Source organism: Lutjanus erythropterus, chromosome 18 (genome assembly GCF_056507025.1).
Source record: "Lutjanus erythropterus isolate fLutEry1 chromosome 18, fLutEry1.hap2, whole genome shotgun sequence".
In the NCBI taxonomy this organism is placed as follows: Eukaryota; Metazoa; Chordata; class Actinopteri; order Lutjaniformes; family Lutjanidae; genus Lutjanus; species Lutjanus erythropterus.
This window is the reverse complement of record NC_139334.1, coordinates 7,847,860-7,864,555: the sequence shown is the minus strand read 5'-3', so window position 1 is coordinate 7,864,555 and position 16,696 is coordinate 7,847,860. Positions and strand designations below refer to the sequence as shown.

The window sequence follows — 16,696 nt, the reverse complement described above, 5'->3', positions numbered from 1 at the left end:
ATAAAAAATATAATTAGATAATATATCATTATGATTTAAAGTATACAATCCAGTGATGAAAATAAAAAATGAAGGTGGTAGAAATGGGTGTCTATCAGCAAGTTATTTTGTCACATATTTGTTTTTTACTCTTGACTGATTGCTGATGCAGGTGATTGGCTTGTAATTAAAGGTTGAAATAACAGAATTATCAAAAGCTGGATTTGCCATAATGATGTTCACATTGTCCGGAACTCATAGAGCCTGTTAACTTGAACTTTCCCTTTAAATGACACTATAAATATCACAACAGTTACTGTAAGAAGTGTCAAGAAAGATACAGTCAAGTTAGTTTCATGTTTTGTTGTGCATGAGCCTGTTTGTGCAGCAGTGTTACTGGGTGCTGTTACAGGTTGTATCCACTAGATGGCAGCTCTGTTCCAGTTACAGCAGATTAACTGAAGGACCGCACCACGTTGAAGACATGTTCAGAAAACCAGTTCATTTTCAGACACCAAAAATTTTATTTGAAGCACTTAGTTCTGACTGATATACATTATCCAACAGCTGATTTGTTAGCCCATTCCATATACCTTAAACAGGAAGCTGTTGACTTGCATTGCATCACTTTACTGTCCATCGATCACAGCAGCAGATCCAACGCCACCAAATCCATACAAGAATTCACAAAAATACAGATGCCTGCCAGCAAAATATCAAAACATCCATTTTGTCCTAGTCACAGACTGCTTGGAGACATCTTTTACAAACATTATCAAAAGCAATTTGTTCCAAGAATATATCAGCATTAGCTTCCATACAAAACTCCCACTGTGTTATTGCAGCAGCAAACAAATACTGTGAAATGTCTAAAAAAAAAAAGGAAATTTAGAGCAGAATTGGTATTAATGTGCAGTGACGCAAGAAGAACATGTTTTATTAGTGTCATTACAGCAGGATGTGGTGCTTGTGGAAGCAGTAAGGGCCGTGGCCTGACTCTGCTGCAGCTCTGTAGTACCTGATTTAACATTTGACCTAGTCAGCTTAGAAACCTGCATCTGTATCCGTTTCCTTAAACACATACAGACAAAGAAAGATAAGAGATGCATCTTTGTGTATTCTGAATGGCTTGGTTTCCCTTAACTTACCAGAAAGTGCCTGTTAGCAGCAAAAATGATGCCCTTCCTCTTTAAAAAACAACTATTGCTTTAGTTTCTCATCTTGTTTTTTCTGAACTGGTGAGGTCAGAACTTAATCCACAAAAGATGTGAAAATCTTTTTGATAGTTATTTTAGCCTGACTATATTATCTTTGGCAAATGTACTAAATGTAACTGTGATGACGCTGTGAATATGTGCTCTATGCAAAATATGTAGTATATTCTGAATCTAAAAATAAATGTTATCTGTGTACTTTTAAATCTAAATAAGTGCAGTTCCACTTTTGTCTAAAAAACATCTGATGTCTTTTCTTTTATAATTTGGAGAGTTCTGAGTTGAAATATGGAATGTATTTCGACTGATGAGGTCCCCTGAACTACGGTAGGAAAAACATGCTGTTCAAATGTTTTGTAGTGGGATTTTTGGTGATACGGTTGTTTTTTTACTGCCTATAATTTGACCTTGATTCATAGATTTAATTCAAAAGTGGTGCCGATCAGGATTTGAGGTAGAGCTGCAACTATTAGTCGATTAATCGATTAGTTGATTGACAGATAATGCTAACTAGTTTGATGGTCAGTTAATCATTAGAATATTTTTTCCAGCAAGAAAGACAAACATCTGCTGTATCCAGTTTCCCAAATGTGAGAATTTGAGGCTTTCTTTTTACAATATATGATAGTAAATTATGTTTCTTTGGGTTTTAGGCTGTTGGTTGGACACTTGCAGGGCTCGATAAGGATTGCCCAATTAGTAAAAAGTAAAATGACAGGTCAGGCTAGTAAATCTACCAACTCACATGACCAATTGGACAAGTGGTGAAAAAGAATTAAACACATTATTTCACAGTTAAGTCCATCTCTGCAGAGAAAGAGGAAGGATTGTCATACCATTTTAGATATACAAGAATGTTTGTTGCTTCGTATCTATGAACTACTGTGCCCCTTTTGCTGATTAATTTACTTGAATAAAGACTAAAAATGACAATTTAGTCTTTGTTGTTGTTTAATAACCACTAATAAATAACATAATTTATACAGGGATAAGTACAAATTGACTTTGGGCAAGTAGGTTTCTGACACACTTGCCTGACTGTGCATCCCTGTCCCCTCTGGGTGTGGAAAATTGTTGAAAAAATTCACTGTTATCTAAGACTCTGCTGAAAAAAAATTAATCGATTAACACAAAATAATGAAAATAACCACGAGTTGCAGCTCTGGATTGAGGAATATTGCATTTCCTCCAAGTCATATTCCAATTATAGCGAGCTATGATATAACCCATTATATTATTATATTAAATAGCACAGCATTACAGCAGACTTACCCACCTGTCTCATTTGCATAGAACCTGTGTTGCATCATTCATAAAGCACACTACAACTGCTTCCAAGCTTTTTTTTTTTTTAACAATTTCCAACCAAACACTTGTTTTTGTTACCAAAGTCACCAGTCAATTAGGTATTATGTTCTAAATAATATCTATTCTATAACTACAAAAGTGCACCAAACTAAACTGAACACAGGGAGTACACAAAATAACCTACAGTCACTGTCATCATGTCATTATCTACAGTCAGATACAAATATTGCTGCATTTATTCAACACTAAAATTAGAAAGTTTTCCTTTTAAGGCTGCAGACACATTAAATTGCCATGCAAATATACACATTCCATTGGAAGCAGGCAATGAGACACTGAGAGAGAAAGCTGACATTGAAGAGTGTACATAAGGTCTTTGCTTATTCCAGTTTTGCTATGACACATTTGATGTGTTGTTATGGATGTCACACACACACACACGCGCACACACACACACACACACACACACACACTATGTAACTTTTTCAGGCTTTTCAGGCAAAGTGAGAACAAAAGGAAACAGAACGCCTTTTGCCTCGAGAGGCGCCCTCAGCGGCTCCTCGACAAAGTAGGCATTCTCCTCCTCCACTACAAACTGAAGAGTCTGGCTTTTGTTCACACAATAGATGCAGTTCCCGATAACGGCACACCTGAAGGGTAAATGACTTCCAAGCCTCTGTGATGCGCAATCATGCCACATTTTCACGATGGTGTTGTACTTGAACACAGTGATACCCTGCTCGCGGTTGACATCAAAGCGGTAAATGAAGCTTTTCAACGCCACCATGTCAGTTGACTTCTTCCTGCTGTTGTTGTAGGGGCACTCCTGCCACTCGTCTCTCTTGGCGTCATACTTAAGAAGGCGGTAGAAGAGAGAGCCTCCTGAAACGTAGAGTTCTCCGCTGCACGTTGTAGCTTCATGAGCCACCGCGAAGGCTCCCTTGGGCAAAGGTGCAACTGTGGTCCAACGGTCCATGCGAGGGTCATATTTTTCCACTGTAAACAAACATTCTCCTCCAATGGCGTACAAGTAGCCATCCATAGACACAAGCTTGAGTTGGGCACGAGCTTGGTTCAGAGGTTTGACCTCAGCCCAGCGGTTGGTTATGGGGTTGTAACAGAAGACCTTGTCTGAAACCTTGCCCTTGTCCCCGTAGCCCTTTATCCCCCCCGCCACAAACAGATAGTTATACATGGTGCACATCCCGCACCCCTTAGTGTTTACTTCCTCAGGCATCGAAGTCAAAGGTCTCCAGTCATTTGCTGTCTCATTAAAGAAGTAAATCATATGATTGTCCTCCAAAGACCCAACCGACAACGGGCTTTGTGGTCGGCTGCCACAGCGACTTGGCGGCCGACTCGCAACTCGATCAAACACATCATTGATCTCCGCCACCATCAGAGTCTTCCTCCCCTCCATTCTCTTCTTCAGGATCAGATCCCGCTCAGATCCGGTCAGGCGACCGTACACAGCGGGGTCTTTGAGGATCTGGAGGAAGTTGTCGCTCATGAATCCATAGGCTGTCTCCTTCAGTTCGCTCAGTCGCTGCTTTTTGGCGATGGTCAGAATCTCGTAGCAGTTCTCTGCAGTGATCTGTGCAGACATGGAGTCCATGGCTGCCTGGACGGCACAGGGGATCTGAAGGATTTTAGCCCCTGTGATGACATCAACAACATTGTCCTTGGAAACATTCATGTGAGAAGTGTAAACATAGTCTATCAATGTAGACAAAGTCTTGTAACTCACGCCCTTCACTTTGAGGATGTCTCGTGACAGACGTGCTTTGAAGTAGTCGCTCTTTTCTGCCAGGACAGACTTGTGAGCGTTGATCGTCTGCCCGCCAACCTCAATGACTAAGTCGGGCTCTTTTTTAGACTGTGCATTTTCAGCTTCCTGGCTGCTGTCCCTGCACTCGAGGTTCGATTTTGAGACTGACCAGTCAGTTTCCTGTTTGGCTTGACCTGGCAATCCTACAGAGGAATCTGCACTGTAAGACATTTTAGCTCTGGCGCCATTGTGGATTTCACTACTTGCACAATTTTGCTGCATGCCACCAATGTGATTGGAGTCAGTGTGAGAAGGGAGATCCGGAGTTCCCTTATCACTGGAGAGGCGAATCATATCAGCCCTTGGGATGTACGAGCCATTACCTTTATGATGATCGACATGGTTGTTCTCCATCAGTCTTCCATCCAACAGGTACTCCTTCTCAAACACCGGAGGGGGGCTGAAATCCTGATCGTCCTGCAGGAATCCTTTGACATAGCCATCTTTGTCAGAAGGTGTGACAAGGTCAGGGTTCACAGCATGGAGGATGACATCAGCCTCCACAGTGATAACCCCTCCTCCCTGCCTGCAGCCCTCGTTCATATCGACGAACTCACTGGTGATTGGAGACGCCGTCTTCACCGATCATTCTGAGTGGATGGAGAGTGGATGGACAAACTTGTGATTGATCTTCTCTCTCTTCACCTACATGGGGAGCAAACAATGAATGAATTTAAAGAAAGAATCAGTAGGATTAACTGTTCTAACCTGACACGTTTAGTTTAGACCTAAATAATGAATATGTGGAACATCTGAGTTGAGTTTTTGTACCCTCATGTTCAATTTCGAGGGTTCTCCCCATATAAACTTTGGGAGAGGGACTCAAGTTATATGAACACAATTGACCAGAGGACTTTGTTATTTACCTCTGTCTGTCAGAATAAACAGGGATCGCCTCCAAAGATATCCCTGTCAGGGTCTCTTCATCAACACCCAAAGCAGACAACGCTGAAAACCTCTGGTTACACTGAACCTCATTTGTAGGAAGTCAAGTGCCGATGTTTTGGGTTGGAAAAATGAGTTTGGTGCTCATGACCCCACCCCTCTGCCTAAGACTGTTCAGGAAACACTGTCTAAAACATGAAAGCTACCAAACACATATTGTGTCAGTGGAACATACCATGTAATGTAAAAAAAACAAAAAAAACATTCCCCAATCTAAAATACAGTCCTCATTCCCCATCCTGATTGTGGAGTAGTTTTCTTTAAGTTTCTATCAATGTTTATGTCTGTTCCAAACTAGTTTATGTTGGTAATTGTGAATGTTTTGCTGTTTAAAATTTAAACTATCAGTGAGGTGGCTGTTTATTTCTTGAGACCAGCTGTATTTTGCTTGTTGCAGAGTGTTTGTCTCTTATGTTGCATATCACTAAGGAGCTGATGCCACTGAGAGATGCCTCCCAGCTCTCCTTCCACACTGCCTGCCACAATATGTTGTTTTATTTTATGCTCCACAATCAACTTGTGACCCCCCTGGGGGTCCCGACCCCAAGGTTGAAAACCACTACTCTCATGGATCAAGTGATAACATAAATTGACTGTTTATATGAATCCATTTTAAGAAAAAATGTTGCACATTACACATCTAACCAAGGCCCAGTGGAGGAGGGAAAATGAGTCTTGCAAAAGGCTGCAAAGACTTGTGTTTTCTCTAAGGGGCGCCGTTTCTCTAATAACAAACAGCCTCGAAACCGTGAAATTTAAAGGAAAAAATTACTTTGTGCCAACTATGCTGTGTAATACACTCCTGTGCAAACGTGTCACTAATCGGTCAAACCAAAAGCAGCGGCGCTGGCGCCTTTTGAGCAACACGTACAGCTTAAAGAAGCAGAATCAGTCCCAACATGCAGCTTCTTGTAGCTGTAAACTGCATGACCTACTACAATAATCGCCCTCCCTGCCTGTCCATTATTTGTGGTAATCTGGAGACATTCAGAGCGCATGCGCAAATGGTGTTGCGCTGATGGAGGAATTAATCTCTAATATGACTGGTAATGTGTGTCTGTAGTTATATCACAACTCTTTTCTGATGCATAATGTCGTACAAACGGTGAGAACCTTTCACCATTCAGTCAAACCCTGAAGGAACAGAGGAAGTGTTGTACGCACATCTGATTTAAATCAAATTACTGTCCACAAATAAGAATCTGTGTATATTGTCAGTGTTATGTGACCTACCTGCGTCTTCTCACTGATTAACCAGCTTTCCACCAGCAGTTTGCCTGCCAGTCCCTCCACAAAGCTCAGTTACGTAAGGCAGGCGCAATCCTGATGAAGCAGCCGGGCTGTGTGTGCGCTCCCCTGGATCACTTCACTTCACCGACAGTTCCAGCAGGTTTATCCCATCCATCCGCTCGCCTTTTCTCCAACCGTTGTTTCATTTCATCCGCTCCTCCTGCAGTGAGACCTGCCCGGGATGAGCGGCGGAGGCGAGGCAGGACGGAGGGACGATCACACAGTCATCTCAGGTCGCACCTCCTTCAGTGATTTCCTCCGGTGGAAGAGGAGGAGGAAGGAGGAGGAAGAGGAGGAGGAGAAGGAGAGCTGCTGCGTCTTTTTTCCTCCAGCAGACAGTCCGGGGCTGCGCCGTGTGGACAGCACAGACAGACACTCACTCTCGGACCTGTTCGGACTCTGATTTTTGTTGTCTTTCGTTACAGTGTTGACTACAGTGAGGCGGTTATCATTGATGTAAACCACGCCCCCTCCAGGCGGTATTAACCCTACACTCAACAGCAGGAGCACTAGGCTCCATCTGTTGGGCGCGCGCCGGACGCATCACAGAGCTGCGACATTCCTTCACGCATCATCCCTGTCTATGCTGTCCTAGGTACCACAATGGGTGGGGGGTGAATATTTGGGAACCACCCTCCCCTGCTAACACGCACCAAACCCAGCCTGAAACACATTCATAAGAAAAATGTGTGAAATAACCCTAGAAAATGCCAAGGCTTTTAGAGTATTACAGTGATACTGGAACATATTAAAGGGGTAGTTCATTACAAAATCAAAAATACACATTTTCTTTTTGGCCTGTCCCAACTTTTTCAGACATCTCTATGACTGATATCTTCACAACTCTGCCACTCACTCCAAAAAACACCGTGACAGGTAATCCGAACCACTGAAAAACTGGGCGGTGGCTGTTGAGCTTTAATATTGGAAGTAGATGGCATTGGGCTTGTAGTGCCCAACATGCCAAAAACACACATTTGAAAAACTCAACAGCAGCCTCTTTACATAAATCATGACCTAGTTACTCAAGGTAATCCACAGACTTTGTTGTCTGCAGTTTCAAACTACTGTCTTTCTGCCAAACAACCACCAACCGTATCACCACACAGAAGGAAGCACGCATCTACTCATAGACAAGAGATCACAGCTCAGCTGAGGATGCCATTGATGTTTACATCCCATTCTGTGACTAGCATGAGCCTCATGCCCATGAGTAGATGCACTGTATAGTCATATTTCTGTGTAGACTTAAGCCAGTAACATTTTTTCACACCACTGCAAATAAGCTAATAAGGCTAATGTGCTAATGATAACCTCTATCCTAGCATGCTTACACTCATTTATGTTAATGTGGCAGTTTGTATTGATATATGTTGGTTCTTCTGTTATATCGACTCACAGTTGTCATCATTTTGATGATTATTCCAGTTACCATACATATAAATTCCCGTGTGGACAGGAAGCTGTCAGTGTTCACAACTGTGTCTGATAATGAGCATCAGTAAAGGTTGTGTGGAAGCAAGACCACCGCTTCAGCGTGTATCTCTCCAACCCGAGACCCACTGTAGTTGAGGAACTGGTATACAGCTTTGTAGGCATGTTCATAATTTCCGTCCTGCTGAACTTTACATGCACACTTCCTTCTGCATGGTGAAGGTGTAGTTTGGTACAAAGAAAATAGTTGAAACTGCTAACAACAAGGTCTGAAATAACCGTGTCATGATTTCTGGAAGGGGCATTGCTTTTTGAGTTTGTGTTTTGATTTTTGTGTTAACTTTCCTTTTTAATGTAAAATTAAATACCAGACTTTTGAGCCCCCATAGTGATTTTTATTGCAGTAACACTATTAAACAATCATAATGTTCCATTAATACTCTCCACCTGTTTGTGCATAAGACAATCACAATATCTGAAATTACATGATTGCTCCTTAAAATAAATTGAGTGTACATACTTGAAGCCTGACAATGCTCTGGAGAGATGAGTCACACTTTCCTTTTGGACATGATCCAACACTATTACTAACCAACTCCTGTAAGAGATGCAGCCTGAAACAAACAACATGCAGCATAAACAAATATATTCTGTATTTTTGTGGTAAAATCAGTAATATTGTGATTTGTACAGAAAAGTAACCTTGGAATTTGACATGTTTGTTTTACTACATAAAAGAAGCACATAAGGCATATATGCTCAAAGGCCTGATTAGAAATGGCACAACCTCTCAGGGAAGCGGGAGTAGCAGGAGCAGACGTTTTTATCCAGGATTCATAACCTCTCCACCGTGGAGACTGTGTGTCTTAACAACTGGCCTTCAGATATAAAAATAGAGGGGAGCCACCGCAAGGGCATCGCACAACTATCAGCCCCGTGAGATTAGAGGGCGTTCAGCTGGGAGGCTTTAATGCCAGATATTCTGAGAACAAAGACTTACTGAGGACTGATACACAAAATGAGTGGTCGCCATGGAAACCTCAGGGTCAGAGGGAAAACAAAAGACTTCCAGTTGCAAAGCTGTCTTGATAAAGCAACACCCAAGCGTACAAACAGATAACTGGGTTACTTGGTTGTGAGACCGAGGCGTTGCCATGTTTTAGTTAATAAATACAAGCAGTATTCAGTTACAGAAGTTAAATATTATCAGATCGGGTAATATTTGGGATAAGCCAGTGGTGCTGTGGATTGTAGCATGGGAACACCTCCAACCTGAAATCATCTATTTTTGTTAGAACTGATATCATAGTGAAACATGGTTGTGCAACAGTGGACGTGGGCGTTACAAAAGAGAAGAAGCTTTGACCCTCTCTGTTCGGCAGTAGGAGAAATGAGCATTGAAATCCCGGAAGAGCTGTATCAGGCTCAGTTCCTGCGGCCCCTCAGGCACATTGCTAGTCCCAGCATGAACTGATGGCTCTGCACAAATAGAGTGGAGTAGAAGTACAAGGTCGGTTTGAGTTAAGAAAAATACTCTTTATGTATTGAATATGACATAAATCTTCTAGCTTTAGTCAGTAGCTTGTGCTTTACCAAAATGGCAATGCATTTGAATCATTTGAGCTGGAAACTTGCAGAAAAGTTGCCACAAAGTTGATGCATATTTCCCAGAACGAGTCATCAATTCTAGAAAACTACTGATGGATAAGTAAAAACATGGTCACATGCTTTGAAAATGAAGTTCAAATGAAGTACACAAGGTTGCTCAATAAAACAGTTTATGAATTTGTTAATACACATAACAGAAGTACATACAAAATGTGACAAAAGTATAAAGCTGTCTGTCTTTTTTTAAATATCCGTATGTGAGACACAAATACGCAGTGGGGGGAAAAAATCTCTCCTGGTGATAACAACTCTTTCATCCCTTTATGAATAGAAACCTGGCCAGCCAGAGATTCTAATCAAGCCTTCCCAAACTAATTCAGTCATCAATATTTCACCTTTTTAAATCCCTTTACTCTACTAACAGAATGGTAGGAGCACCAGACAAAACCAGAAACTTTCTCTGACCATAAAACTCATACACATGTAATCCTGAGTTGTTATACTTCATATTTACAACTCTGGCCTTGACAGATGATCTAAGGTCTGGCCAAAAACCTAATCCTACTCTTAGTAAAACTTTTATGTAACAGATTCAAAGCCCCATCGTTACCTTACACGCCTTCCTCATTTCTTTTCAACACTGATTTAAATACTGCAGTCCTAAACAGTCGACTGGTACGGCACAAACACTGGAGAGTAATGTATAAGCCACGTTACAGAACAACAACCAACTTTATCAAAGGGTGAAGTGAAAGACCTACCCAGTGTTTTCAAACAAGTACAGTATATCCTTTGACTGGCCTGTAGGGTGCTGTTTGCACCGACAAGCATCTTGATTGAGTGGTTATATTGATCCTTTGCTTTTATGGTGGGAGACATCTTTAGAAAACATCACCTGAATATTGTGGATGATGCTTAATGTACTTGTGGTTTTAATAAGACATGTAGTTGATTTGATTGATCCCAAATACTCCATTAAGTGTAACAACAGATCCTCTTGTGAGAGCTGTGTGCAGCACTTCTGTCTCATCCTGAAAAGAGACAGAGAATATGTGTAAGGTCTATAGACAGGAAAGAAATTAAAGTTTCTACTGGTAATTAACCTTTATTTAGTCCTACCCCTTTTTGCCCTGTGCTCCAGTAACAGTTGAGCTAGCTTGGTACCTGGCAAACCTTCAATCACATCTTAAGTTAGCAAATGTTAGCAAAAAAATGATTAATTTAGATTAACTAGCTAGCTTGTTTTCCTAACATTAGCCCTCGGATGTAACTAGCTAGGTAACAGCTAATGTAGATTAGCTACCTAGCTGTTGACTGAGGTACCAAACTTGCTCAACTGTTGTTGGATCACAGAGTCAGAGCCGGGCCAACTGATAAAATATTATATCCAACCTACCGAGGTGATTCTGGTGTCACATGTTGAGTAAGGGGATCTGCCAGACCATGATGGTAGAGGTGGTGTCCTCATGGCGAGACTGTTTGGTCTTTTTGTTCACCCTGCGGTGCCCCAAACCTCCTGACACTACCAGCAAAGAGCTGACATCCACCTTGTTGGTCCGACGGCCCTTCTGGTGATGGGCCGGGTCATGGAGCATGTCATAAAGGGCCCCATCCTCGGGCCCGTGCTCCAACGAGCCCTGCGATGGAGCTAGGGAGCCGCAGGACGAGGACAGGGAGTCCTGGAGAGCCATGGTGGTACAGCCAGCCTCTCCCAACCACACACCCCGTCCCTGAGGGGGAGTCAGGGCTAAATCTGAGGGGGGCTGTGCGTTCTCCCCGTCATCTGTCTCTGTTGGCTGGACTGAGGTTGGAGGGGTGGAGGATGGCAGGCCAGAGAGCCGGTTACACACGGCTGTGGCCACGGTGAGGAACTTGACTGGTCCGTTATGAGCGTGTAAGGACACCATACCCCGACCTGACAACAGGGACAGTCACTCGATATTCATGAAGACATTTAACACACTCAATTTTACACATTAAAACATCTCCGAGGCAAATTAACCCCTGCTGAATCTCCTAGGAATAAAAAAACATATAATTGCACAAGTCAACTGATTCCAATCTGCAATTGACAGAAAACTAATTGGCAACTATTTTGACATCCATTATACTCTTATTACAATTTAATAAATGCTTTTGATGATGTTTGAGTCATTTTTTTCTAATTGGTTCTAAAATGTGACAATTTGCTGCTTTTTTCTGTTTTATATCAATGTAAACTAACAAAACAAGATGTTTCAAGATGTCACTTTGGGTTGACATGATGTACATTTCACTATTTGTTCTAGTTTCTTCTCTTTTCCTTTTTTACATTTCATAGACAAAATGATCAATCAATTAACAGGGAAAACAATCATCAGATTAATAGATATGTTTTCAACATCTAAATGATTAATTAATTGAAGAGACTAATTAATAATGAAAATCAGTTAGTTACAGGCCTGCATGTAAGAAAATTTGAATATATTATGCAGTAATGTTTCAGTGTTACCTGTGACTTTGGGAATCCCCTGCAGTCTGGGGACAGAGAGGGCCACAGTCACCCCCAGGTTGGTTCCCACCAGCAGCAAACCATGACAGACCAGCAGACTGCTCACTGACACTCTCTGGTTCCCTGTGGAAAAAATACAAGCATATCACAGTTTTAATCTTGCACAGATTAAATTTAGTTAGAAATATTGAGAGAAACAGCTAACAAATGTTCTACCACCCAGAGTGATTTAGAAGCACAACCTGTTGGACCTCACACAGATGCACCATGTCTATGCACACTTGAATATCATGTACAGTCAGAAAAGAGCGTACTTAATGGACCACTTGAATACAGCATGGTGGGCGGGTGTATCTTTTTCGTGAGTGGGGGCATTTCTGCAGCAACAACGGTTATTTGTCTCCAGGGCAACGTAAGAAAAAAAGAGGAGCCTGGATAAAAGCAGCTCTTTTCAAGTGTCTGAACACAGAAAAATGCCCCATTGTGGTCCACTTTGAGTCAAACAAACAAACACAAAAGTGTTATGTAACAGAATGAGTGAAGCGTAATGCTGTAATTAAACAAGGAGCTCTGCCTCTGTGGCAGTTACAATAGGACAATCTGATGTGACCTTTTCCCTTCCGTCCTGGTCAGAAAAATCACTGTGATGTCGCTTTGGACTGTAAAAGCTGTGAACTTAACAGCAGCCTTCAGTGGGGATGGCAATAAAGTCAGGCTGGCTGTGTTAGGTGACTTATTATGTGGAATTTGGCTCTCAATTCAGACCATCCCCACACAGGAGCTTTTTCAGGAATAGGCTGTGCAACAAATGGTATCTACTCAGACATTTTTATCATCATTTTTTATGATTGTAATAAGAATCTGGGGTTGTGCAAAAACAGTCTTTTCGGTGCTGCTATGTGGGAGGCAAGACTGTCATGAGTCATTACTGCTGCAACAGCTTGACTTGAATTTCCTCCCTCAAAGTAATCCTCTTGGGCTTTAGGAAAAATTACTGCCAGTCTCTCTGCCTGACCCCCCCCACTAGAGCTGACCCCTCGCATGGGGCACACACACGCCATACTGCCACACTTCCAGGAATCCTGCCAGATAGGCAGGCAGGTACAGTTGAAGACTGGGCCCCGAGTCCTGCCCACATGTGCTTCTAATGAGGGCCCAGAGTGAGCAGAAACACACAGACCGCTGGTCGGGGGCCTTGCTCAACTTCCTCCTTTCATAATATTTGGAGTTCCCCACCCAGAGGGTGAACTAAAATAAATCCAGAGCGAACGTCAACATGGCCCAGCTCTGGCCCTGATCCTACAGCAGAGCACCACTTTGATCTGCACTTAGTCCTGACAACCAACAGTAGGAGGGAGGAGCAAATCCCAAACATTACAATAATACACTACATCAGTCATTCAATCAGTGTAGAAATAACTCAGATCAGCACAATGTGAGTAACTGTGCTTTCTATTTAAATTTTGTGCACTTCATGATAGAAGCACAAATTTTAGTGATTGCATCACTGAAAGAGCAAGATTTAGCTTGCTATATGTCAAAGAGCTAGACTGAGATCTGTGAAGATTAGATACAACAGCGCTTTGAACTAAATGCTAATACTAACATGTAACATGTTTATAGCCTGGTACAAAAAATTATTTGGATCTCCATAGTTAAATTCCTCATTCATGACATCCATACATTTTGTTTTTCCAGGATAGCAAAGTCATCGCCCAAACTCTGCCTCTGATTGGCTTATTGGATATTTCTATTCTAACTCTGTCCAATCCCATGCCTCACGCCTAAACCTGCCAAACCCGAACAACGCAAACCAACGAATACAACGAGCACTAGCCAGTCAGAGTCAGAGTAGGGAGGGTCATGATTTCACTCTCCAGGGAAAGTCTTTTTGGACAACTATACAGGGGTGAGTTTGTTCATAACATGTTTAAATTGTATTAAAAAGGTGTTTAAAGTTCATAAACTGTAAAGTTATGCATAATTAAAGGTGTGCCCACTTTGAGTGACAGGTGAGTACCAACATAGATGGCTAGCTGCTAAGTAGCGACTTCACTCGACCCACTCAGCTACATCCACGCGCCACCTCTTTGCTCATTTTTGAATTGGCAGAGTAATATATATATATATATATATATATATATATATATATATATATATATATGTATGTGTGTATATATATATATGTGTGTGTATGTGTGTGTAGATTATTTATATATATATATATATATATATATGTATGTGTGTGTGTGTATATATATATATATATATATACATAAATATATATGTACACACACACACACACACACACACACACACATCCCGCTGATCACGAGGAATCATAACTTCAGTCAGATGAAGAATATGCTAAGACAAGTTTTAACTGGAAGTGTTTCACATTGGAGCTACAGTAATGTTACCCAGTCCTGTCCTGTCTACTCAGTCCTCATGTCTTCATGGGAGTGAATGCTCACTCAGTCATAAGTGTCTTATCTATGTTGGGACGTGTGCAACAATGGTAGCATACAAACAAAGGAGAGCTGGAGGTGTTATTTACAAACCCCCTGATGTTTGTCTCCCATTAGGCCACGCATGGCTGCTTATTTAGGTCACAGAGCAGCAGACAAAGGCAGACTAGACCCTCATCGCAGCAGCCAGCCAGCTACCTACCTTCCTCTGAGACATCACCACGGTACAGTCGGCTGTGATGGAGGACTACTTCTTTCTGAAGTCTTCATTAAGAACTTTTTAAGATATGCTCTTTTATTAATTTTTTATTTTATTTACACCTTACAGAATTATGTTCCTCACCTTTTCTCCAATATGAGTATTTTTTTTCTTATTTTATATATGATTATTTACATCTTTTGAGCTTGTCCTGATGTGGATTCCTTGTCCTGCTTTACTTTGGAGGAGAAATTCAGTGGGACTCACCTGGTACCACAGAAGTTAAATAAAACAAATCCACAATCTAAGAGGTTCAATATGAATCTCTATTTCTTAAAAAGTTTTAACTCAGAGGAATATATGAGATTAAGACCTGGGAATATAGAGAGGATATAATATGGTTAAATTATCAACCAATCAACTACTAATACTACTAAATTACTCTAAAATATGAGCTGTAAAGGATTCTTTCACAAACACTAGCTATGAGTTATAGTGAAAATTACTGCTATTACAGCTTATTATCCTTCTGTCTGTTTAGCACTTGGATAAGGAACTCCTGTCTGCAATAACGGGAGGTAGTAGAATTACTCCAACATGCATGAACATGAGAAGGATAACCCCACCTAAAGCACCTCCTGCATTTTAACACTGCACCATTTATAAAGGCTTTCACACTGAAGACAACGCCCCATGTCTCTGATTGTGAGCCTGATTGTGTGTTCTGTGTAGACAAAGCCAGAATCACATTAGGATCTGTAATGCAATATCCTTCCATTATGATGTGGACTTCCTGGAGAAATCAGAGATCAAATATCAGAACAGTGTCACTTCCAGTCATTTTCTGATATTATTTTTAGCTCGTGTCTCAGCAAATGTACATTAATAGAGGACAATATTGCAGATGAAAGACACGTCACTCTTCGTCTCTAGCACATCGATTGCAGGCAGTCCCTCCTGTCCAAACAGTTTGGCTGGCAGTTCCAATTACATCAGAGTTTGTGCAGAAACAGCACATTTTTTGGTTTCATTCTGCTCCACAGCAGCAGCAGCCAGCAGTGATAAACACTGCTGTGGAGCATTCTGGAAACGCATAGATCACAACAAAGCACAGACAAGAGAGGCAGACAGGTGGACGTCATGCAACAGTTATATTAACATATTCAAATAACAACCACACAACCTCATAGTTGATTTAAGGGTCATCCAAACACATCAAGAACTATATCAATAACTATAACGATAACAATGTGAGCATCCACACTAATGAACTATAAGGTTCTGTAAACAGTCACGCCAAGCACACACTGCACAATCCAGCTGTGACCTCTTACTGTTGTATGCTGCACAGAGAAACAAAAAGAAAACCAGAAGGATATGGGTTCATGAAATTCTTCAAAGACAAAGAGACCGTTACAGTTGTTACTCTGCTGTTCTTTTATTCATACTTTCACATGAGTCAAAATCAATTTGATGGTATCCTCGTGAACGTCAAAGATGACATCAGTAAGCACAAATGAACTGAGTTTGGCTGTACGTCTCAGGTGAAATTCTGTTTTTATGTGTCATTTACAGCCTAATATTATGTTGATGAGTTTTAACCAATACCCTGTAAATTTGGATGGTTCTTGATTGGCTGTCAGTGTTTCTATTGTTCATCAAATCCCTCTGAAAGTGACAACATCATTCGCCACTATCATCGTTATAGTTGTGGCGGACTCCACATGATCCACTTGAATTAGAACAAATTTTAAAGCAATATACATATTCATAGTTTTTTTTTTAGTTTTTGTAGTTCTTGGCCCTTTAAACTGTGTGAAAAACATTTGACTTCCATGCTGACTGACAGTCCATGGACCCAATACTGTTATCAGAGGAAGTGAGCTCTTGATGGCGAGGCCCAGAGGATGAAAGCTTTCATGTGTGGTGGCG

At 41.3% G+C, this 16,696-nt stretch overlaps 2 protein-coding genes across 3 annotated transcripts in view; both read right to left on the bottom strand.

Annotated features, from left to right (window-relative positions):
- Nucleotides 1–479: 479 nt before the first annotated feature.
- Nucleotides 480–4,926, bottom strand: kbtbd11 (kelch repeat and BTB (POZ) domain containing 11). Its single transcript, XM_084743013.1, has one exon. The coding sequence runs from the start codon at nucleotides 4,870–4,872 to the stop codon at nucleotides 2,974–2,976; it is 1,899 nt and encodes a 632-aa protein (XP_084599139.1). The 5' UTR covers nucleotides 4,873–4,926; the 3' UTR covers nucleotides 480–2,973.
- A 4,833-nt stretch (nucleotides 4,927–9,759) lies between these two features.
- Nucleotides 9,760–16,696, bottom strand: part of arhgef10 (Rho guanine nucleotide exchange factor (GEF) 10) — a 60,825-nt gene continuing 53,888 nt past the window's right edge. For both annotated transcript variants that reach the window (XM_084741973.1, XM_084741974.1), the window contains 2 exons: nucleotides 12,098–12,220; nucleotides 9,760–11,521 (listed from right to left, as the gene is read on the bottom strand). In XM_084741973.1, coding sequence (XP_084598099.1) covers nucleotides 11,019–11,521; nucleotides 12,098–12,220 — 626 coding nt within the window. In that variant the 3' untranslated portion in view covers nucleotides 9,760–11,018. The remainder of the gene's footprint in view (nucleotides 11,522–12,097; nucleotides 12,221–16,696) is intronic.

Bases quoted from the DNA above. Each gene is read 5' to 3' on its own strand.
- kbtbd11 (XM_084743013.1), bottom strand. From the start codon at position 4,872: ATGAACGAGGGCTGCAGGCAGGGAGGAGGGGTTATCACTGTGGAGGCT.